Source organism: Muntiacus reevesi, chromosome 13 (genome assembly GCF_963930625.1).
Source record: "Muntiacus reevesi chromosome 13, mMunRee1.1, whole genome shotgun sequence".
Classification (NCBI taxonomy): Eukaryota; Metazoa; Chordata; class Mammalia; order Artiodactyla; family Cervidae; genus Muntiacus; species Muntiacus reevesi.
Window position 1 is genome coordinate 5,299,619 of NC_089261.1, and position 23,927 is coordinate 5,323,545.

At 53.4% G+C, this 23,927-nt stretch overlaps 2 protein-coding genes across 7 annotated transcripts in view; one reads left to right on the forward strand and one right to left on the reverse strand.

The window, feature by feature from the left end:
* The first annotated feature begins 13 nt into the window (after positions 1-13).
* Positions 14-5,343, forward strand: RHBDD3 (rhomboid domain containing 3). Its single transcript, XM_065904836.1, is given in 10 exon segments — positions 14-338; positions 515-673; positions 886-1,023; positions 1,624-1,715; positions 2,305-2,382; positions 2,384-2,507; positions 3,140-3,523; positions 4,423-4,585; positions 4,674-4,961; positions 5,049-5,343. Coding segments are annotated over 6 exon segments (1,173 nt in total). The 5' UTR covers positions 14-338; positions 515-673; positions 886-1,023; positions 1,624-1,715; positions 2,305-2,346; the 3' UTR covers positions 5,227-5,343.
* Positions 5,344-5,620: 277 nt separating this feature from the next.
* The window catches only part of EMID1 (EMI domain containing 1), a 39,218-nt gene continuing 20,911 nt past the window's right edge, over positions 5,621-23,927 (reverse strand). The window contains exons 14-16 of one of the 6 annotated variants that reach the window (XM_065904643.1): positions 15,601-15,645; positions 9,530-9,620; positions 6,089-6,358 (exon numbers count right to left, since the gene is read on the reverse strand). In XM_065904643.1, the coding sequence (XP_065760715.1) occupies positions 6,234-6,358; positions 9,530-9,620; positions 15,601-15,645 (261 nt within the window). In that variant the 3' untranslated portion in view covers positions 6,089-6,233. Of the gene's footprint in view, positions 6,359-9,529; positions 9,687-10,446; positions 10,532-15,600; positions 15,646-23,927 lie in introns of those variants that run through there. The other 5 variants (XM_065904641.1, XM_065904644.1, XM_065904645.1 and 2 more) reach the window with 5 other exon arrangements.

The window sequence follows — 23,927 nt, forward strand, 5'->3', positions numbered from 1 at the left end:
TGAGCGGATCTCGGTGACGAGTCGGAGCGATTCTTTGGTCGACGCCGGGTCGTTCGGGGAATGGTTACGCCCGCAGGTTCTAGGGACCGTCTCTGAAGAGACTACATTGGAGGGAAACGGAGGCCGGCGGGAACACTAGGGGGAAGGGACCCCGGCCTTGAACAACTGCTGACTAATCGGCGGGCGGCGGAGGAGGGGGTGTGGCGTGCCGACCGGTCGGCCGGGGTCACGCGCCGGAGGGCGAGCAGAATGGGCTCGGGCCTCGGCGGGAAGCTAGAGTACCGCCTGCCAGCCGAGGGCCCCACTCGGCCTTCGGGGGGCGGGGGGCGCGCTCCGCAGTGAGTACCCCGGACACGTGGCCCGGCCCGCGGGGGAGGGAGCCGAGACCGGTGGGCTGGATGGGAGGCCCTGAACGTAGCACCCGGCCCGAGACCACCCCCCCCCCCGCCAAGTAACGATCGAGATTTGCGAAGTCTCTTAATCACCCCTCATCCAACACTCTTTGTTTTTACAGAAGGGGAAACTGAGGCCCAAGGAATTTGGTTACATCTCCTAAAGTCACAAAGCTGAGTCTCACCCACACCCGGGACCCCCCCACCCAAAACTGTCCATGACCCGGAAGAATCATCCCCATCCCTATCTTTCCACTCTGTCCTTCCGGTTTCCCGGAGAGGTAGGCGGGGTCCGAGGGTACACAGCTCCATTTTATAGATAAAGAGACTGAGATCTGCAGCGTTCAGATCGCGGTTCAGTTTGTCCAAGGGCAAGTCTCTTACTCTTGTTAAAGTACCCCGGGGAGGGGGGCGGGGGGGAGGGTGCAGGAGGGTAGCAGTGCCGCAAGGCTGACACCAGCCTGACTTCTTGGAATCAACCTGATCTCCCTAGGTGGATGCCCAGGTCCTGCAAAGGGCAGGGCTCATTCAAATCCTTGAGAGGGACCTGGAACAAAGCTACTGTCTTTCTTTTCAACGAACACATACAAAGCAGGAGCTGTGTGCTAGGAGCACCCTGGGAAACTTGGCCGTGAGTGAGAGGAGCATCCCTCCTCCCCCAGTTCAGATCACCTGCCTAGAAAACTGGCCAAGCGGTACTCATTAGATAGGGTAGGCTCCATGATGGTGGGGGCGAGGGGCGCTTTGAGCTGGGCTTCAGAGGATGAGTAGGAGTTTGCTGTTGGCGAAATGGAGTGAAAGACATTGCAGGTAGAGGAGTTTTCCATATTTTTTCTGCAAGAGAGTGGCAGGTGGGTTTTAATGCCAAGGATGCCCCTGACAAGGGAGCAGATGAGGCAGCCCTCTTATCTCTGGCATTTCTCTTCCTATCCTGTGACATCGGCTCAGTTGGAGTCCTGAGACATGCTAGGGTACCAGAGTGAGGGGATTCCAGCAGCGCTTGGAAGACAGGCTGGATGTGAGGAGGGAGAATACAGGAGGGAAAGCCTTGCCCCGAGGGCAGGGAATTGACACGATTGAGCAGCTGGGCTGGAGCGGCTGCTTCCGTGTTGAGGCCTCCCCCTTGGTGGGGACAGCCCAGGTGGCTACCATTTATCCAGCAGGAGTTGTGGGCCTGCCTAGTCCATTCCTTTTTCATATCCTACAAGGAATGAATTTTCTTAATCCTCAGTTTACAGATGAGGAAGGAGAGGCTCTAGACTTGCTGAGAAAGGAGTCGACCACAGGAAGAAGTGAAGTGGATCCTGGAAGCTTCCTGCGAAAGTGAGGGTTGGGCCAGAGGGGCTGTGATCAGGGCTGGAGGAGGGGTGTCTCTGTCTGGTGTCACTGTGTGGACTCCGGCTGCCCCTCCTCCAGCCCTCCAGCTCCACCAGCTCCCTAATCTGCCTGCCCTTTGGCTGGCCTTGCCTGCTCGGTCAAGGGCAGCTGAGGCCACCTGAAGCTCTTAAGTCAGTGGAGGGGAGCGGGAGGAAGGTGGCTAGTCCGTAGCCAGAGGGAACAGGGAGGCAGAAGATGGCCTTCAATTTGCCCCGTTGGGGCTGTACAAATCCTTCCAAAATTGGGGAGTCCAGTGTCCCAGTTCAACTTCCCATTCCCCGTGCTTCCCACTCCAGGCTCCTTTTCAGGGCCCATCAGGGCCTGACCTCTTCACATTCTCACACATAGACAGGTGGGACAGCGAAATGGCTAAGTACATGGCTAGGCTCTGAACTCTTCTGCGGCCAAGTTGCTGCACTGACCTCTCCAGCCTCAGTTTCTACTTCTGTAAAGTGGTGCTATTGCTATGGTAGCTGAAAGGAGGTCAGATAAAAGCTGCAGTAATAACTATTGTTATTGTTTTCCTTTCCCCCAGCACACAGTCCCACGGCCACCTTTGAGCACCTTCAGCCAAGTTATGCATGCCAGAGGCCCCCCTGGCCTCCCCACCCCGGCGCTGCCTCTCGGCGCTGCCTCTCGCTTCCTCTGTCCTGATGCTGCTAATGAGCGCCCTGTGGCTGTTGGGGGCTGGCCCCAGCCTCGTCCTGGCCCCAGAGCTGCTGCTGGACCCTAGGCAGGGTGAGGGCCGGCCACTTGGGCCTTGGAGGCAGGGGATTTGCTGTAGGGCCTGCGACCACTTGGCAGGAGCATGTGCATCGTGCAACGGCCAGGCAGGGGTCAGACCCAGCACTCCAAGGAAGGTCTGCCTTGGCCGGGAGCACGCCCAGCTCAGCCACAGCCGAGGAGGGAGGGCAGAGGGCCAGCACAGGATTGGGAGCCTGTGAGTAGGAATTCTTTTCAGATGGCTCCCCTGTCTGGTGGCTTTCCCTTAAACTAAGGCTTTCAGCTAAGCCCGAAAATGGAAAGGAGGAGCTAGGGGTTTGAGGACTGGCAGGAGCTGAGCACCTGTTTCCCAAGAATTTGAGGAACTCAAATGATGCTCACAGAAGTGAAGTGAATTACCTATGGTTGGTTGTTCTTAAGAAGACTGATTGTTGGGTCTGGCTTGTTCTACTTAAAGGAGCAGGGAGGCGGGTAGCCATAGCATTTGGAAGCCCTTGGTCCCCTCCACCAGGGGTGAAAGTGCTGGCCGTGAGCAGGCTCTGACTCCCCTGGGGGGAGGCTGGCTTGGTGGACGGCCCCGGCACACCTGGGCCAGACTCGGGGGCCACAGCCCCTAACCTGGCACATAAGCCGCTTCTCTCCCCCAGCGCACCGGCTGCTCACGCATGCCCTGGGCCACACGGCCCTCCCCGGCCTGCTGCTCAGCCTGCTGCTCCTGCCCACGCTGGGCTGGCAGCAGGAGCGCCACCTGGGCACGCTGCGGTTCCTGCATGCCTCCAGCCTGCTTGCGCTGGCCTCCGGGCTGCTGGCGGTGCTGCTGGCAGGCCTCGGGCTGTCCGGTGCAGCTGGGGGCTGCGGGTACATGCCCGTCCACCTGGCCATGCTGGCAGGACAGGGTTCTCGCCCTCGACGGCCCCGGGGGGCCCTGCCAGCGTGGCTCCTGCCGTGGCTGCTGCTCGCCCTGACACCACTGCTCAGCTCCGAGCCACCCTTCCTGCAGCTCTTCTGCGGCCTCCTCGCCGGCCTGGCCTGTATCCTTTGCCAGGGCTCAGGGCTGCTGTGGACACGCGGGTTCCGTGGCTGGGCCCCCAGGGTGCCAGGGAGGAACTGGCACGAGGAGTCAGGCCCCCGTCATTCACACGCATCCCAGGGGCATCTCCGAGTCTCCTCTCTCCAGCTCTGGGCTGGGGACTGGGGGCTCGTGGCCACGTAGAGGTGCCAATTACAGTTTAAAGGAGAGCCTGGGTGCCGAGGGGCCCTGGGAGGCCCCTAGTCTGGACATCCCAGTGGAGATGGCAGCTACACCAAGGCCGTGCAGGATGAGGGGTCCCGATGAGGAGAGGTGGAGAGGAGAGCATGGGCCCGCAGTCAGCGCAGAGGGCGAAGGACCAGGGTGAAAGTGAGCCTGGGGCTCTCCTGGCCTCAGAAGGGGGACGGCCTGCTGCGGGTGTGTTGAACACAGGCTTAATGCCGTGCGGGGTGACACTGCAGTCAGAGGGAACAGTGGGCGCAGGCTGGCCCCGGGGGTTGCTTAGGACTGGGGACGCCTGGCTGGATCCTGGAAAGGGGAGCATGTTGCTCTCGCTATCACAGTGTCCAGGGGTGGGCCTGGTGTCACAGGCCTGGGCCTGAGTGAGCCCACAGAGCTCAGGGGATGGCGGGGGCGGGGGGGCGGCCGAATCGGGGTGAGACAGGTTTAGCAATGAGGCACGCCACTACCTCTTGCTGGCTGGGTAGCTACGGGCGGGCCCCTTTTCCTCTCTGAGCCTCCGCGCTGATGAGGGTGATGACACTGCTCTGGCAGGGCCACGGTGAGGAGACAGGAGGGGAATGCCCGTCACACACTTGGCATGGGACCTGGCATGTGGCATGGGCTCCCCCCAGCTGTATGTGGTTTTCCTTGACCGGCCGCCCTGCCCCGGGCAGACAGACGCAGCCGGGGCCTTCCGGTGGCTGGAGCTCTCGGAGTGGCGGCTGCAGGCGCTGCAGGAGGGTGTCCTATGCAGGGCCCTGGCGGGGTGCTGGCCGCTCCGGCTCCTCCCCGCCCCAGGTGGCCCAGCTGAGTTGCCTGTCACCCATCCCGCCGGAGCGAGGTGAGGGTGATGCCAAGGACACTGGCCCCGGTGGTGGCAGCCGCGCCAGTGGCTGGCAGTCAGCCTTCTTCTGCTTCTGCCCCTCCAGGCCCCCCACCCCTGGACCTCCCCACATGGCCTCCCCTAGCCTCTGGCCCCTCAGTGAAGGCTCAGCCCCGATCCCGCCAGGCCTGAGGCCTGTGCAGCCGCTCTGGGAGGGCTCCTCAGAGGCTGGACTGACCTGGTCTGGGCCCGGCTTTCCCCCGGGGACCCCACTGTGGGCAGCCCTGGACCAGCAGATGCTACAGGAGGGGATCGAGGCCTCGCTGCTTGAGGGCCCAGCCCAGGGCCCCGACAGCCCACTCTGGCTGCCTAAGTCCTCCGTCTCCTCTCTGCGGTAAGGTGGGGTGGGTGGGTCGGGGTTGCCCTGTTGGGGGGCTGGAGGCGGCCCTGACCCTCCCTCCCTGCCCCTTCCCCGCCGCAGGCTGCAGCAGCTGGAACGTATGGGCTTCCCCACGGAGCAGGCGGTGGTGGCCCTGGCGGCCACGGGCCGAGTGGAGGGGGCTGTTGCACTGCTGGTCGGCGGGGAGGTGGGCACCGAGGCGCTGGTGACTCAGGGGAGGGGAGGGCCCGCCCACCCTGAGGGTCCTGGGCCCCCGTAGCACAGGCAGGCCCTCGGGTGAGAAGAGCCCTAGCCCTGTCTGCTGAGAGTCAGGAGGGGGTGGCCCCCCAGCACCCTGCCCCGGTACTGCTCAGAATAAAACCCAGTTCACTTTTCAGCCTGGATCTTGTGGGGCAGTGCTTGTCTGACTTACGTTGGCGTCAGGGGGCTGAGTGAGTGAGCGAGCAGTGAATGAACGGCTGACGGCAGCAGGGCAGTGCTTGCTGGACGCCTGGCCGGGGCTGGGGACGACCTGAGCCTCTGCTCTGCCCCCCGACCCTGTCCCCAGCCGCCAGGGGGCCCAGCTCCACAGCCCTCGGGGACAGCAGAGGCCACAGAGGAGAGCTGCTGGCCTGCCTGGCCGTCTAAGCGCACACAGACCAGCCCGGTGGGCAGTCAGGCGGGGGCCTTTATTGGCTGATAGACATCTACCTGCTGGGGCTGTCACAAGCGGTTGTGGAAGCGGGCGGCCCCCTCCCCTGGACCATGGGAGGGACCGGGGTTCAGGGGTCAGAACTGACACAAGGAGCCCTGGACATCCAGTCAGATCAGGTAGCTTGACCTCAGGGTCAGGAAACCAGCACCAGAAAATGAGGAGGGGTACAGGCGGGCCCCCCAGGTTTGGCTGGGGAGCCGGGAGGTGAGACTGCCCGCCCTCGTCATCCCTGGGCGTGTGGAGGGCTGGGCAGTTGATGAGACGACAGAAGCTCCAAACCCGCAGACCTCCATAACCCCATTTCACAGAGGGAAACTGAGGCCCAGGGCCCTGAGCAAGGCCTCACCTCTCACCTGGGCCATGCCTCCCTCTCAGGCCCCAGTCCCTGCCCAGCCTCATAGGAGGCAGAGGCACATGGGTGCCAGGACCACGACCCCCACCCAAAGGCCTAGGTGGTGGAAGGAACCCTGAGGACATCAATAAATACGGGCAGGCAGACCACAGAGGCAGCTGGCCCGGGCCAGGCTGGGAAGGGAAGCCTGGCTGGCCTCCCCAAGGGGCAACCACCACCCTCAGTCTCTCTTGTCTCGGCTCCGGGGGGCCACGATCCGGTAGCTGGCCGCGGGTCCTCCCCTCTTGCCCCGCAGGAGGCTGGGGGTGCCTGTGCCGGCGAGGCTCGCCCCCGACCCCTCTGGTTCTGCCGGAGGGAAGAAGAGAGGGAGGGACGGAGAGAGGCCAGGTTAGTGAGGTCTGTGAGGCACCCACCTCCCCTTGGCCCTCTGGGGGTGGGCTCTGTCGTCTGGAAGCAGAGCTGTGGGAGAGAAGGGGGTCTGCAAAGCTGGTTAGTGCCCGTCCCCCTGGGAGTTACCAGCCCCCAACCCAACTAAAGCACTCAGCGCCTCTACTTGATTTTCTATGACGGGGATAAACCCACCATGTTTCTGAAATGCTTCGTATGTAGTGGATGCGCCATGAAAAAGTACTTTTTCATTAACATATTTTGGATGTGGAGGTGTGCCCTGAGTCATTCCCATTTCATATCTGGGTAAACTAAGGCCAGGCATCACTCTTTCTCTCTCCTTGGGTTACACCACCTGTAGTGGGGAAGGGTTTAGGAAGGCCAGGATCTGCCACTGATCTACTGTGTAGCTTTGGACCTTGGTCAGGGTCTCAGTTGTCTCATCTCTAAGACTCGGGGGATGGTCCAGATACAGAGGCCCTGGGCAACTCCAGTGATTACTGAAGTCAGTTCCGATTTGGCTATGGTGACACATGCCCCAACCTGCAAATTAGCTGGCCCCCAAAAGTAAAACTGAATAATTGGCGTTCTTCCTGCCTGGAAAACTCCTACTTATCCTTCAGAACCCAGATCAGGACGTACCTCCTCCAGGAAGCCTTCTGTCACTATCACCTCAGTCCTTCTCAAATGGGTTAGGCATGTTGGAAGGATGGGCTGTTTTTCCAGAGGGAGAGCCCCAGGATGGAGGACTTGGCTGAGCCTCCAAAACCCTGTTCATAGGACCAACACTTGGACTCTGGTTGAGCATCAGCTTCCCACTGAAGGGAAAGCGGTTACACCCTCATAATCATAAGTGTCTAGTGTCCCGACCCTGTGTCCCATGAACCTCTGGACTGAGATTTGGGGCAGACAGGTATCTGCAGTCACAGTCAAGGGACATTTCATGCCCCAAACCAGGGGGCACAGGAGGAGGGTAGCCCAGCGCTCAGGTCCCAACATCAGCTCGGACCAAGTCCTGGCCCCACCATATTCCAGTCATGCGGCCTTGAGCAAGTCCCAGAACCTCTAAGCCCCTTCTGGAATTTGGGGGTGACACTCCTGTAACGTGTTTAAGGTGACCAGGAGTGGAAAGTGGTTTTCACAGTAAATATTGGATTATAATAGTCACAAGGTTGGTGTGTCTTTAACTCCTGCAGGTCTGGTCACGGTGAGTCAGTCATGAGATGCTGTTTCTGACATGACCAAATTCAGGGCCTTGGTTTCCCCTGGGCCCCCCTCAATCCCTAGCGGAACAGAAGGGTTGGAGAACCTCTGCTGATGGAGCCCAAAGAGCTGGAGCTTTAGGCCAGACCTAGGGGCCCCGGGGGCTCACAACTCTCCCTGTGTCACTGCGGGAGTCACATGAGCCCTCTAAACCCATGTTTCTCCCTCTGTGAGGTGGGCATGGTACTGCCCACCTAGAACGCATGTTACAAGGACTGGAGATGACGGATATAAGTTCCCCGGCCCAGGTGACCCGGGTGTGTGACAGCTGTTACTACTATCGTTATCAATCACAGTCTAAACACGAGCCCATCTGGGTCATCTGTTAGCACCTGCTGTGTGTGATGCAACAGCGGGGAGGGTTCCATGTCCGCTGCTCCCCTCCTCCCGCACCCCCTTCCAGGCCACACTGAGTGGACCTGGGCCCTGCCAGGGGCATGGCACCCCCTCCCTGGGCTGCTGAAGGAGGGGCGGGGCACAGAGCAAGGCCACAGTGTGTCCCTTCTGGCTCCTGTATCGGTCCTCCTCCTGAGAAGGGGCGCGGGGGGGCACCCGACAAAGAGCTGAGAGCCTGGGATTTGGTCCTTGGTCCTGGGAGAGGAGAAGATCTGGGAGATGATTCGAGAAGTTTCTAGAAGTTGGGGAAGCCATGTGGCGCGGCGGGAGCAGCTCTGTAAGCAGACCCTGCACACCTTCCCACCCCTGGCGGGCGGGGCTCTGTGGGGGCTGCCTTCCTCCCTCCCAGCACACTCAGAACCTTCCATGACTAATGCAAGGGCCCCATCTTGCAGGAAGGCTTCCCTTCACACTCGTCCTTTGGTGCGCCCGCTCCCTGTGGCCCTCACCTTTATAGATGCTGAAGACCCCCCACCACCAAGGCAGGTACCCTGAGATCGGCCTCTGCACCCGCCCAGGCCCAGCACGCAGCAGGTCTGCCCTACGTTTTTGCCAAATGAAGGAGATGGCTCTGACCTCAGCTTTCCCTCCTGCTGGGGGCCTCAGTTTCCCCATCTGTAGAACAGACATGAGGTTACATGTGATGTCTGAGGCTGTGTGCACTGAAGCGTTGAGAGAGGGGGCGTCTGGGAGAAGAGTGGCTGTTGGGGCCTCTTCGCAGGTAGGGGAGGATTAACCCCAAGGGCAGTCAATCCCTGCCTCTCTCCAGGGCCGCCACAGACTCCAGTTTAACTTGGGGAGAACTCCTCAGCCCCACTGTGTCAGCCAGGTGGGGCTAACCTCTTTTCATGCCTACATTCAAGGACCTTCTCAAACGGGCACCTGCCAGATCTTCTAGCCTCAGCTCTCGCCCCTCAGCAAACTCACAGAACAATCCCTCTGGGTTCTCCCTGGTCTCGGCTTTTGGCCATGCTACTCCTCTTGCCTGTTTACTTGCCCCCGATCCTTGCCTTTCAAGTCTCCACTTAGATGCCTCCTCCAGGAAGCCCTCCCGAGGTGCCCTCTGCCACGCCCCAGCCTGCATCAGGAGCACTTCTGTGCTTTCCTGGTTGCCAGTACTCACTCCGCTATGGTATTCCTCACCCTGGATTTAACACCCAGTTCCAGGGCTCCCCTCCCCACCCCCCCGCAGCAGCACCCTAAACTCCACGAGAGCAGGACTGTGTCTGTCTTATCTGTTGGAACCTGTCCAGCGAGGTACCTGGCACAGAGCAGGTGCTCAATCACTCAGGATCTAGTTACCAGGACCTTCTCTGTGCCAGACACTGTCTGCTGGCCAGATGGAAGGGCTGAAGAGGGGGTGGTGGCTGCTAGTCTGGATCCAGTGTTGGGAGGTGCCGTCTGCGTTCCCAGGCCCTTCCCAGGCCCTTCCTGGCAGGGGCTGCCCCTGCCTGCCCGCCCTGCCGTTACCTGGCCAGATGATGGCTTCCAGCAGGGTGACCCGTCTGGCCAGGAGCTCCAGCTGAGCCTGCTGCTGCAGGAAGCTCTGTAAGCTAGGAGCCTGATGGGAGATCGAGAAGAGCAGACGGTGCGAGTCTGGCCTCCGGGGGCGGGCTGGGCCGGGGAGCTGAGGGGAGGGGCAGGAACCTGGGCTCGAGTCTCTGTTAGGATCTTGGTCTCTCCTCCTAAGTGGGGACGGGGCTCACTTGGCCCCCTAAGTGACTGGATGGGTGGAGAACTGCTGCATGAATGCCTGGGGAGGGTGTCCCAGCCCACTCCCGGGGCATCCTGGGACCAGGAGGGCCTGCTGAGTGAGTGCCTCTGGGGTCAGAGCTGGAGGGTGGTACATCACCCAGAATCCCCTGGGACCCGAGCCTGGCTGTGTCACCCACAGTCCCCTGCCCTGCTGGAGTCGAGCCCTGTGACCTGCTGGCCCGTGGACGTGCACACTGGCTCTGCCTGGAGTCTGGATCCATTGCCCACAATCCTCCCGGTGGCCCAGTTTCTGACGTTATTACCCACGATCCCCTGTACTGTTGCAGTCTGGCTCTGTTACCCACAGTCCTCTGCTGCCCATCATTCCTTCAGACTCAAAATCTGTCAGTCCTGACACCTCTGCAGGCCTGGAAACCACATTACCCAGTTTCTGGAGCCCCAGGTCTGACCACAGGGGTGGAGGCCTGGGTTTCTGGGGCTCCCCACTTCCCCTGTGGACTCGTGGGACCAGTCATCGAGGGATGAGTGGTCATGACCTTTCACATCCCCACCTGGAGAAGGTCAGGTACCTTCTCCAGCCTCTTGACTGGGCCCAGGCAGCTCCACCCTGGTGGGCCTGGGGAAGGCTGATGGGTGGGGGCTGGGCTGTCTGTCCATCTGTCTCTACTCACCATAGAGCCCAATCATTGTTTCCAAGATTAAAACCCTCTCAGCTAAAATCTTCAAAGCCTCGCGTAGTTGGTGCAACCCCTCCCCCTGTGGAGGAAAGAGACAGATGCAGCCGTGAAGGGGGCAGGGGAGGGGGGCCCTGCAAAGCTTGTTGGAGGCCCATGCCCCACCCTGGGCATGCACCCGCAGCCCCTCACCACCTGCCACAGCCCAGGGCCCTCGGACAGCCAGAACAAGACTCGGAGAAGAGAGGGGGGGGACAAGGCAGGCAGAAGCAACCCCCTCGGTAGGAGCCCACCCCGCTGTCTGCTCTCTGCCCACAGCCCTGCACATCTTCGCTGCACTGGGGGCAGGCGGAGGCCAGTCTGCAGGAGCAGCCCTGCTGTCCTGGGGCCTGCCATGAGGCTGCCCCAGAGCCCCAGCCGCTCTTGCATCTCTGCTGCCTGAAACCAGCTGTTCTCACAACATCCGCAGGATTCCTGCCACATCCCTGGGCCACTTGCACTGTTGTTTACTTAGCAGTCTTTGAACTGACTCAGTTTTGCCTTCAATACTGTGTTTGTCTCGTCTAATTAACTCCACCACTGGGATCAGGCTACTTTCCAATCGTCTTCCCACTCATGTCCAAATGAACATATCAGAGTAAAATCAGGAGATGTCTGAGTGGCATCACTGTTGGGTAGCTAGGCTTAAAATGCTGGCAAGGCTGAAGTCCAGGCCCAGGTGCCCCCTCCCCAGTCCTTTTGGGCCCCTTCCTCCCAAGGGCTCTGACGGCTCCAGGTCCATATGCTGCACACGAGGGAGCCCAGCCCTCAGCCCCGCCCTCTCGTCTCAGCTGAGTCTGCAGCACCCCTCCAACCCCTCCCCTGGACCTCCCTGCTCTGGGGTCTCCCGTCTCAAGTGGTGCTGACGCTGCCCACGGCTCTGGTCAGGGACCGCCAGCTGGCCTTCGCCTTCCCTTCTTCCCAGGGTCTGCCCGTCTGTCCTTTCCTCCCCCTAGCATAAGGCCCATGGTCTTGTCAAAACTCCACACTCCCTTACTCCTTCCTTGCTCTTTCCTAGTCCAGACTAAAGGTACTTCCGGGATGTAGAGATCTTAATTCTGATCGAGCACCAGGACGGCAAGAACTATTCCAGCCCTGACACATCTGGGAGCCTCTCCCAAGTCCTTTACTTACTGCAGATTAAATGAAGGGATGGGGTATAATATGCATCTTGGGACAATTGCTACCTTCAAGGTAGCTCTTCCCACAAAAAACATCTAACGAGTCCTCGAAACGTGGTCGCTCTGAGCGAGCCCATGGCCATGCTAGGACCGGCCCTTATGACCTGGCTGTCCTGTCCACATCACAGGATGGGACTGTTCTCCACTGACTGGCCGTGGAGCCTGGGGGTCACCGGGTCACAGTGAAGTGACCCGCTTCAAGTATTAACACCCGTCTAAACGTAGATGACCTTCAGAAACCACAGTAAGCCTCTGGAGCATGGACAGTGGGGCAAGCTGCCGTCACACGTCTCCTGATGAGATTCAGTCAGAGGGCACCACCTCCCCAGCTGGGGCGCCTGCGGAGGGCGGTTCACCTGGATCTCATCACAGGGAACTGTCAGGCCGGTCTAGACGGAGGGACAGTCTCACAAAACAACCTCGAGAGAAAGAAGAAAAGGGCAGGGGGCCTGTTCCGGATTAGAAGAACCTAGTGACATGACAACCAAATGCAATACACGAATCTTGATTTGATCTTGGATTCGTTTTTGTTTGTTTGTTTGTTTGTTTGTTTTAAACCAGCTACAAAGTGCATTTTGGAGGTGACTGGTAAAATTTATAGGTAGTGAAGTGAAGTTGCTCAGTCATGTACAACTCTTTGCGACCCCATGGACTGTAGCCTACCGGGCTCCTCTGTCCATGGGATACTCCAGGCAAGGGTACTGGAGTGGGTTGCCATCTGCTTTATAGGTAAGCTGTATACTAAGTGGCTGAATTAATGTCAACTTTTTTAGGGGTGACTGTGGTACTGTGGCTCTTTGGGAGAACGTCTATACTCTTTCAAGACACACATTGATGTGTTGGGGGAGATGCAGATGAGGTCTGCAACTTACTTTCCAATGGATTAGGAAAAAAGATCTGTAAATATATAAAGAGTGAGAGAACAAATGTGGCAAAATAGTAATAACTGGTCAGGCTAGAAGAAGGGTATAAGGATAGTCATTGAACTAACTTTTCTATACATTTGAAATTTTTCAAAGTAAAAATCTGGGGGGAAAATGCAAAAATAAATATTCTGGGTAAGTGGCCTGCTATTTGCACCGATGATGCCCCAGTGCCCCCAAGCCTGGCCTGAGTGTCCAAGGCCTGCTGGACAGCCCCTTAGCTGTCACACAGACATTCCCGGTTTCCACAGAGAAAGCTCAGAGGGTCAGCTTCTCCCGGCTGTCTTCTGTCTTTCTCTATTGTAAACATCTCCCTTAACTTCTCGCCCCCTCATCCCACAGCCAGACTAGCACCCACGTGTCTCTCAGCTCCACTGACATCTGTCCATCTTCACTGTCCGCCTCCCAGTTCCGGCCCCCACAGCCTCTTGCCAGGATGACGAGGACAGCCTCCTGTCTAGTCTCTCTTTCTGCTCCCACGTTGCTCCCTTTTCCCATCCATTCTCCACATGGCAATCAGAGGGATCTTTTGCTAATAAAAATCTGACCATATCACTCCCCTGCTTAACATTTCAATGAGTTGCTCCCCACCACCTACAGCACAAACTTCACATTTCTCAATATGGCCTCTTAAGTCCCAAAAGCCTCTTTGGCTTGTGTCTCACTCCTTGCCTGTCACCCTCTGTCGCTCCAGGTATTTGCAGCTCCTCAGACACCCCAGGCTTGCCCTTGCCCCAGGGCCTTTGCACATGGTGTTTCCTCTCCTCTGCCGGGACGCCCTTTGCCAGGCCTCAGCCTGAGTCTCCTCATCCAAGAAGATGCTGAATTGCCCCCTGCCATCACAGCTGAGCTCCCCCCTGTCCTGTCCCTTCTGGTTACTGGTCTGTTCCCTCCCACCCCTACTGTGACTCTGAAGGTGGGGACTGTGTCCAGATCACATCTGTGTCCACAGTGCCCAGTCTGGGGCCTGGCACTACCAAGGAGGTGCTTGGGGACAGTTAGCTGGCTCCCCCAGCCCTAGGAGCTGAAAAGCCTGGGCTTCAGTTCCAGCTCTGCCAACAATTCACTCTGTGGAGTTGGACCTCCGCTTTTCCTCTCTGAATAAGGGGTATGGGCTTTGGTCTGCGTGGGCCAGTGCCTGCAGTGCATCCTCATGACCACTGGGTGTCACTGCTGAGCCTCAGCCAGGTCAATGTCTGCAAGAGCTTCACCACGTGCGGACTGGCAGGTGAGAGTGGGAACAGTAGCCCTTCCCCACGCAGACTTCATCCCCACCTGCCCCCAACAGAGCTGGCCCCCCAGCCCCCAGAGCCTCATGCAGCCCCCAGCCCAGCAGGTCCCCTCCCAGGCAGGCGGCAAGCAGGGACAGAAAAGCAGGTAGGTGGGTGAGGGGAAGGCAGGTGGATGGGCAGGGGCCCTGCTACCTCATGGCGGTGGGAGTCTCTCCCAAAGGTGGTTCTGAGTTTGAGGTCTGTTCTGAGAGAGCTCAGGCATCTGTCTTCCTGTTGGGCCCCCCATGTAGGGATGCGGCTGCCCAGCCTAATTCAGCCTTCATCCCACCTCTCCCACCTCCCCCAGGCCTCTGAAGAAGCCAGTGAAGGGGCCGGAAGGCTGGGATCCCCTGGGTCTAGCCGACCCCCAGCCCAGCTCATGCCGATGCTGACAGTATGCTTAAGAGACTCCGGAGCCACTAGGGGGTGGAAGGTGGGGAAGCGAGTAGGGTGGCAGTGAGGGGCTGGGAGAGGCTTGATAGAGAGGTAGCAGGACCCCACGCGTCATGGGAAGACACAGGGGAGGACTCGTGCATGGGGGGGTGGTTCCCACGGCTGTATCCATCACTGACCCACAGTCAGGAGCACAGAGGGCGGGGCAGGCGCTGGGTGCTCCCCGTCTTCATTAACTAGGGCCTGCCAGGAAGTAGGGCGTCCCAGCCAGACTGCACCGGGAGGGGGTGGGGGAGGGAGGGGGCACAATGCCAGCCTCCGGAAGAATGCCCCAATGGCCTCTCCTGTCTGCCCCCATCCCAAATGTCCGTTTTCCAAATGCCTCCTATGGCAGTGGTGGCTTCCAGGTCCCTGCATTGTGGGGCTTCTGGTGCTTCCTCCATGTTTCCTGGTGGGGGGCGGTGATATCTAGGCCCTGAAATTCATTCACTGCAACTCCCTCTCGTGACGGTGAAGGCTTCTAGGTCCCCTTTCCCATTTATTCTATGTCTTCTGTGCATGTGGGGGTTTCTAGGCTTCCTTTGTGTACAGTGGTTTCTAGATCTCCTTATTTCATTTTCCATGGTTCTCTGGTGCGTATGGCAGTTTCTAGGCCTCTCCTTCCCTTCCTCATGGGTTTCCTGTGGATGTGATGGTGTTGAGGACCTCATGTTAATTGTACGTCTTCTGGGTACAATGGATCTAGGTCCCTTGACTTCATTCACCATGTACACTGGGTCCATGATGGTTTCCAGGCCTCCCTTCCTGTGATTCACCGTTTCCAATGTGTTCGGTGGTGTCCGGTGTCCCATCCCTTTTACCAAAGGGCTCCTGTGTACCTCGGCGTTTCTGCACCTCCCTTCCTGTGCTTCATGGCTTTCCTAAGGCCTTCTGGCCCCCTCTTCTGTGTGGATGTTGTTTTCCTGCTTCCCTTGCTTTTGCAGACAGGGGAGCAGAAGCCAAAGCCCTTGCTGGGAAGGGCTATGGCGGCAGGGCATGCAGTCTGGACTGGGTCAGCCCAAACTGCCCAGGAGGAGGCGGCAGGGTCACCCCGGCCTGCAAAGGCCGCAGAGAGAAGACAGAGACAGGGCGGAAGACAGAGAGTGTAGGTCTGCTGATGAGGCCGGCCCTGCCCGCTGGGGAGGGGCAGGCTTTGGGGAGGGGGCAGGGGCTGAGAACTGGCAAGGCTCTGCCCGGGAGACCAGGTTGCAAAGGGGATTTGGATGGGCTGCTCCCACCCCCGTATAATCTCCTGGGTGTCCAGGGCAGGGGGCAGCGGGGCGTCAGCGCTGGGCTAGAGCTTACCCAGTGGCTCTTCTCACCAGGGTCTCCTTTGGGGCCAGGTTCTCCCTGCGAGGAGAGAGAGAGGTAGGAGCAGTGAGAGAGGGAAGGAAAGAGGGCTTGGGGGTTGTGGGGAGAGAGAGAGAGAGGCTGAGCTAGGCTGAGACAGAGAGAGATAGGGAGGAGCTTGTTTGGACTAACACAAGATAAAAATGCAAAAAAACCCAACTGTTCGAAGGCAATGGAAAGTGATAAAGAATAGCCAGTAACTGAAGGATATCTGACCTTAGAAAGAAGGGAACCACACTGGATAACATCCATGCTTTTGTGGTTTTTCCTCTGAGGGCTCATCCCAGGCCCCTCTGCCTGGTAAATGGCTCAAGCGGGAAGCTTTGGTCTTCCTGGCCTGAGGAGTCAGAGGCTGGGGTTGAGACCGCAAAGGAGGAGGAAATTGAGGGGAAGATACTGGAAAGCAAGAGCCACAGCAGGGAAGCAAAGTCAGTAGGGACTCTCTCCTCTAATTCTTGGATGGTCCGCGAACTGCCTATCCTAAAGTCACGAAGCTGAGGGCTTGCCCTCAGCTAGAGCAAAAGTCAACACTCGTCAGAGGATGATTCTCTTCACTATGACATCTATATTGTCCAATATGCAATAAAAAATTATTAGACATGTGAAGAAACCGAAAAATGTGACCCATCCTCAACAGAAAAATCAGTCCGTAGAAACAGATCCATAGGCAACCCAGATATTTGAATTACTAGACATGGAGTTGAAAATATCTGTGACACAAACTATTGGGTATAAAATAGGCTTAAGAATGTATTGTAAAACACAGCGAATATAGCCAATATTTTGTAATAACTATAAATGGAAAGTAACCTTTAAAAATTATATTAAGTTTAAAAATTTTTGATAAAATAGAATAAAATCATTTTTAAATTAAAAAAAATCCATGACAAATATGTTAAAGAATCTAGTGGAATTGATATAATGGGCGATAAGATAGCAAATTTCAGAAGGGATGTGAAAATTATAAAGAAGAATCAAATGGAAATCCTAGAAATGAAAATAATATTTGAAATAAAAAATTCATTAGCTGGGATTAACTGAAGATGGGCCATAACAGAAGAGAGAATCAACTTGACAACGGGTCAATGCAACAATTCTAACTGAAGCACAAAGAGAGGAAAGATTTTTTTTGAAAATTGACAGAGCCTCAGTGACTCACGGGAGCCTCACTTAAGCATAACTGGAGTCCCAGAGGAAAGAAGCGAGGGCAGAAACAGGAAAAACATTTGAAGACACATCAACCAGTTTTTTTCTCCAAGTGTGATTGAAGATCAAAACAAAACAGATTTCTGGTTTCTGGTCCAGCATATAAAGAGCTTAGAAGTCACCATTCTGTCCTCACAATAAGTAAGGAGCTGAACAAACTGAAAAATCAACAGTTCTTCTTTGAGCCATCAAAGATGTAAGGTCACCGGGCAAGCTGCTGCCTACACCTCCCCACCCCCATCCCAAGCTGCAGAGACAGACAGACAGGCGGGCCGCAGCTGAGTGGAGCAAGAGCCTTCCTGGGAACCCAGTGCCAGGCTGGTGAAACCTAAAAGTAATTGCCAAAATGCTGGAGGCTCAGTGTGGACAAGTCCCAGAGCTGAAAATTCCAGGGGACCCAGTCTCTGGGTGGGGCTGATGGTGGAGTTGGCGGGGTGGCAGAACACTTTCATGAATTTTACCTCCAGGAGCTCTAGCTGGTCCTCACAGTGAACCCTGGAGAAAAATCCCCTCCTGTATTTTTTTTTTTTTTTTTTTTTTTCCCAGGGAGAGGGGAGAGGAACCATCTTGAAACACCCCAGAGCATTCAGTTCTTCTTAACAAGGCCTGCCCAAAGGAGAAACTACTTTTCCAGGGCCTGACTGGCTGGTCTTATGTGTCCCTGATTAACATGGGAGTAAGGAAATAACCAACTTTAGCCAATTTTAGCCTTTGACATGGGAGAAGGGAAATACCTAATTCCAGCCCGCTCTGGCCATCTTGTTCCACGTAAAGGGGAGAAACCAAAATAAAACTGAGAAGCACTTGTGAGGTTCACTGCCCAGGGGCACAGGCTCAACGAAACCCTGAGCCCTAACGATACAACCACAGAGCACTTCCTCCCGACGCCTCACCACTGCCTTACTAAAGGCCTGCTTGCTGCAGAGGCTTGTTCCTGTTGCTGTCTAGTCGACAAGTTGTATCTGACTCTTCTGCAACCCCATGGTCTCCAGGATCCTCTGTCCTGGGATTTCACAAGCAAGAATACTGGAGTGGGTAGCCATTTCCCTCCTCCAGGAGATCCACCCGACCCAGGGATCAAACCACGTCTCCTGCATTGCAGGTGGATTCTTTACCACTGAGCCACCTGGGAAGCCCACGTCATATCTACCTTTCAACAACAACAAAAAATTACAAGACGTACTACAAGGCAAAAAACACAGTTTTAAGGAGGCTGAATAAATATCATAACTGGAGTCAGATAGGCTATGTATGTTGGAATTATCAGATAGGCTTAAAAAAAACCGCAAATACACAGAAGGAAAACTGCTATGATTAATACCAAGGGCTTTCATGGGAAAAATAGACAACATTTAAGAACAGATGGCTAATATAAGCAGAGAAATGGAAATTCTAAAAGCCAAAGAGAAACACTAGAATTCAGCTGAAGGCCCTCTTTATAAGGTCAGTTTGCTGAGGACAACCACATTCTTCCCAGGCCTCTTAATAAATACTCCTACCCCAGCAAAGGCCCTTCTTGCTGGTATCAGAGACCCTGGTCCAGAAACACAAATCCAACAGAATTTCAGCCTTTAGTCTCCCAGATCACACCTTCCCTGAAGTCCTACCTAGAACAGGAAAAAAATCACGAGAATGCTACCTCCAGTCATAGGCTCCTCAGTCTGCTGGCCAGGATTTCACGCTCCCTTAAAGCATCTTTAAGGGAAGGACAGCGTGACAGGGGGGGAGCATGGGGGAGAGTCAAAGGTGCTGACCAGTTCTGTTTCTTAAGCTTTTTGTGTTGGACGCATGGGCCTAAGATCTAATATTATTTAGATTTTTCCTGTTAAAAGTATTTTGGTACAGTAGATGAGAATCCGCCTGCCAATGCAGGGGACACAGGTTCAATCCCTAGTCCGGGAAGACCCCACATACCGTGGAGCAGCACAACTGCTGAAACCAGCGTGTTCTAGAGACCAACAGCCACAGCTACTGAAGCCCGAGCGCCCAGAGCCCGTGCCCCACGAGGGAAGCCACTGCAGCGAGCGGCCTGTGCGCTGCGGGGAAGGGCGGCCCCGCTCGCCGCAACTAGAGAGAAGCTCACGCAGCCACAGAGACCCAGCGCAACCAAAAATAAAAATCAACCAGTTCATTGAAATGTTTTTCATTCTTCTCAAGCTCACATGGAACATTCACCAAGGCAAACCACATTCTGGCCCATAAAATATATCTCAGCAAATTAAAAAGAATGAGCATCATACATTGGGCTTCCCTGATAGTTGGTAAAGAATCTGCCTGCAATGCAGGGGACCCCGGTTCGATCCCTGGGTTGGGAAGATCCCCTGGAGAAGGGAAAGGCTACCCACTCCAGTATTCTGGACTGGAGAATTCCATGGACCGTACAGTCCACGGGGCTGCAAAGAGTCAGGCACAATGAGTGACCTTCACTTTCACTTTCCAGCATCATACAATATATGCTCTTAGACCATAGTGGAATTAAACTGGAAATCCCTAACAAAAGGTAACTGGAGGGACTTCCCTGACGGTCCAGTGGTTAGGACTCCACACTTGCACTACGGGAGGCGCGCGTTCCATCCCTGGTTGGGGAACAAAGGTCCCGTAACACGGCACAGCCAGAAAGAAAAGAAAAAGACAATCAGAAACTCCCCAGTACCTGGAGATTAAACAGATTTCTAAATGACACACGGGCCAAGGAATAAATCTCAAGAGAAACTTTAGCATACTCTGAACTACATGAGAAAAAAACTGCTACTTAGCAAAGTTTGTGAGAGACTGAAAACAGTGCTCAAAAGAAAACTTAACTATAAAGGTACAGTAGTCAAGACAGTGTGGTACTGGCGAACAGTTACAGGTCAATGGAACAGAATAGATAGCCCAGAAACGGAATCACATAAATACTGTCGACTGAACTTGGACAAAGGAGCAAAGGCAACACAATGGAACAAAAATAGGAGCTTCCCTGGTGGTCCAATGGCTAAGATTCCATACTCCCAATGCAGGGGGCCAGGTTCAATCCCTGCTCAGGGAGCTAGATCTCACATGCAGCGACTCAGAGTTTGCATGCGGCAACTAAAGATCCTGCATGCTGCAACAAAGATGGAAGAGCCCATGGACCACAATTAAGATCAGCCTAATTAATTAATTTTAAAAAACTGGTTAAAAAATGCAAAAACATGAATCTAGACACAGATCTCATATTCTTAACAAAAATCAACTCAAAATGTATCACAGACCTAAATGTAAAATTCAAAACTATAAAATTCCTAGAAGATAACATAGGAGAGAACCTAGGTGACCTTGAGTTTGATGATGGCTTTTTAAATGCAATGCCAGAAACACAGTCCATGAAAGGAATCATTGATAAGCTGGACTTCATTAAAACTACAAACTTCTATTCTGCAAAAGCGAGTGTCAAGGTAATTAGATGACAAGTTATAGACTCGGAGCAAATACTTGCAAAGGGCTTCCCAGGTGGCGCTAGTGGTAAAGAACCCGCCTGTCAGTGCAGGAGACAAAAGAGATGCAGGTTTGAGTCCTGGGTAGGGAAGATCCCCTGGAGGAGGGCATGGCAACCCACTCCAGTATTCTTAACTGGAGAATCCCCAAGGACAGAGGAGCCTGGTGGGCTACAGTCCACGGGGTTGCCAAGAGTTGGACACAACTGAAGCGACTGAACACATAGGCATACCTGATAAAGATGTATAAAGGTATATCTTTGTATATCCAAAAAATACAAAGAACTCTTAAAAATTCAACAGGAAGAAGACAACCTAATTTTAAAAGTTCTTGCACAGGAAAGGAAACCATCAACAAAATGAAAAGGCAACCTATGAAATCAGAGAAAATGCGTGCAAACGACATATCCGATAAGGAGTTAATATCTGAAACATATAAGGAACTTATACAACTCAATAGCAAAACCCCAAATAAGCCGATTTAAAAATGGGCGAAGGACATGGATAGACAGTTTTGCAAAGAAGACATATAAGTGGTCAATGGGTGAAAAGATGCTTGACATCACTAGTCATCAGGAAAAGGCACCTGCTGGGACGTCTGTTTTCAAGAAGATGAGAGATAATGAATGCTGGTGAGAATTCAGAAAAAGGGGAGCCTTTGAATACTGCTAGTGGAAATGTAAACTGGAAATGTAAAATGTAAACTTCAACCATTATGGAAAACAGTATGGAGGTTCCTCAAGAAATTAACAGTAGGGTATCCATCCAAAGAAAAGGAAACCACTGTCTTGAAGAGGTACGTTCACTGCAGTTTGTTTCATGATGGCCAGGATATGGAAAGAACCTGCACCCACCGATGGATGAATGGATAAATACAATGTGCGGTATTTACACACACACACAATGGAATATTAATCAGCCTTTAAAAGCGGGGGGAAATCCTGCTATTTGTGACAACACGAATGAATGTGGAGGGCATTATGCTAAGCAAAATAGGCCAGACAGAGGAAGACAAGCACCGTATGGTGTCACTTATATGTGGAATCCGAAAAACAACCAAAAACATTGAAGTCAGAGAAACAGTAGAACGGTGGTTGCCAGGGACTGGGTTTGGGGGAGGGAGGGAATGGAAAAAGGTTGGTAAAAGGATGCAAACTTTTAGTTATAAGATGACTAAGTTGTTGTTTTTTTTTTTTTCTTTTGGCTGAGCCATGGGGATTGAGGGATCTCATTCCCTCAACTAGAGACTGAACCTGGGACGTGGCAGTGAAAGTGCTGAATCCTAATTGCTGGACTGCCAGGGAGCTCCCAGATGACTAAATTCTAACCTAAGGATCTAATATATAGTATGATGACCAGAATGAATTGAAATTTACTAAGAGTCTATCTCAAGTATTCTCAACACACACACATACACAGTGTTTCTTACAAGAAAACATTTCTCATAAAACTAAACTTACTTTTATCATATGATCCAGCAGTTGCATTCATTGATATTTAACCAAAGTAACTGAAAACTTACATCCACACAAAGACCTACACCTAGATGTTTATAGCGGCTTTATTCACTATTGCCAAAACTTGGAAGCAACCAAGATGTCCTTCAGTAGGTGAATGGATAAATGAACTGTGGCACATACGATGTAATATTATTCAGACCAAAAGAATTAAAAGGAGCTATCAATCCATGAAAAGACAAGCTAGAACCTGTAATACATATTACTAAGTGAGAGGCCAATCTGAAAAGGTTACATACTGCATGATTCCAGCTATATGACATTTTAGAAAAAGCAAAAACATATGAGACGGTTAAAAGATTAGTGGTTGCCAGGTGTTATAGGGGAGGGAGGGATAAGTAGGCAAAGCATAGAGGATTTTAAGGGCAGTAAAATATTCTATATGATACTATGATGGTGTACACACATCACGATACATCTAACAATATCTGTAGACTGTACAACACCAAGAATGAACCCTAATGTAAACTGTGGACTTTGGGTGATAACGACATGACAATCTGGGTTCATCAACTGCATCAAATGTACCACTGTGATGTGAGACGTCGGTGGTGGGGGAGGCTATCCACGTGTGAGGACAGGGAGAATATGGGAACTCTCTGTACTTTCTACTCTATTTCGCTGTGAACTCAAAAATGCTGTAAAAAAGAATTGTATTCACTAAACAAAATAACCAACAAAAGCAAGACCCAGAAACCTTACAGATCCAGGAATTTCAGCCAACCCAAAGCAGAATAAACACACAAAAAATCACACCCAACCACACCACGATCAATCTGATGAAAAACCAAGGGTAAAGAGAAAAGTCTTAAATGCTAAAGAAAAAAAAAGACATATTATGCACTGGGGGAAAACAGTAGGAACAACAGCCAGTTTCTCATGAGAAATTATAACGGTCTACGTAAACCAGAAGACCACGGAACAATATCTTTACAGCACTAAACGGGGAGGAAACTGCCAACCTATCATTTCGTAGCCAGTGAAAATAACTTCCAAAAATTAAGGTTAAATAGAGACAGTTTTAGATAAACAAAAGCAGTGAGGATTTGTTGCCAGCAGACACACATTACAAGAAAGGCTAAAGGGTGTTCTTTAGGCTGAAGAGAGATGATACTGTATGAAAATCTGAATCTAAAGGAAGGTATGGAGAGATTCAGAGATGACAAGCACATCATTAGATGTAGAAGACTTTCTTTTTTTAATTTTTTAAACTTCTTTAAAAGTCAACTGGTTGTTTAAAGCAATGACGACAGTGTACCGCGGGCTTAAAACAAATACAGAAGTGTAATACGTGACAGCCACAGCACAAGGACAGAAGGGAGTGAATTATACATTTGTAATGTTCTTACTTATACATGGAAAGGTATCATAATTCAAGTAAATGGTGCTAAGTCAAGGACACATTTTGTTATCCTTAGAGCAACCACAGAAGAATAACACAAAGAGGTATAATAAAAACATCATTAGCGGAGATAACACAGAGTTGTAAACAATTCTCAATCCAAGAGAAGACAGGAAAAGAAGGGGGAAAAAAGAAGTCAAGGAGAGATTGGAGAAACAGAACACAAGCAGCAAGATGGTTGACTTAAACCAAACCGTATCAGTAGCGACGAGATGTGTGCTCACTCGCTCGGTCGAGTCTGACACTTTGTGACCCCGTGGACTGTAGCCGCCAGGCTCCTCTGTCCATGGGATTCTCCAGGCAAGAATACTGGAGTGGGCTGCCATGCCCTTCTCCAGGGGATCTTCCCAACACAGGGATTGAACCCAGGTCTCCCGCATATCAGTAGGGATACATATCATTAAATGTAATGAACTCAATAGTCAGACTGTTTCAAAGAGTAAGACACAAGTATATGTCTTTTTTAAAAAATGTACTTTGAATAGGACACAAATAGGTTGAAAGTAAAAGGACTGGAAGACATATACCATGCAGACAGTAAGCATAAAAAAAGCTTGAGTGGCTATTTTAATATCAAACCAAGTAGAATTCAAGACAAGAAGTGTTATCAGAGAGAAAGATATTCATTTCATAAAGATAAAAGGACCAAGAAGACATTAAAATCTTGACTGAGTATGCATCTAATAACAAAGCTTCAAAATA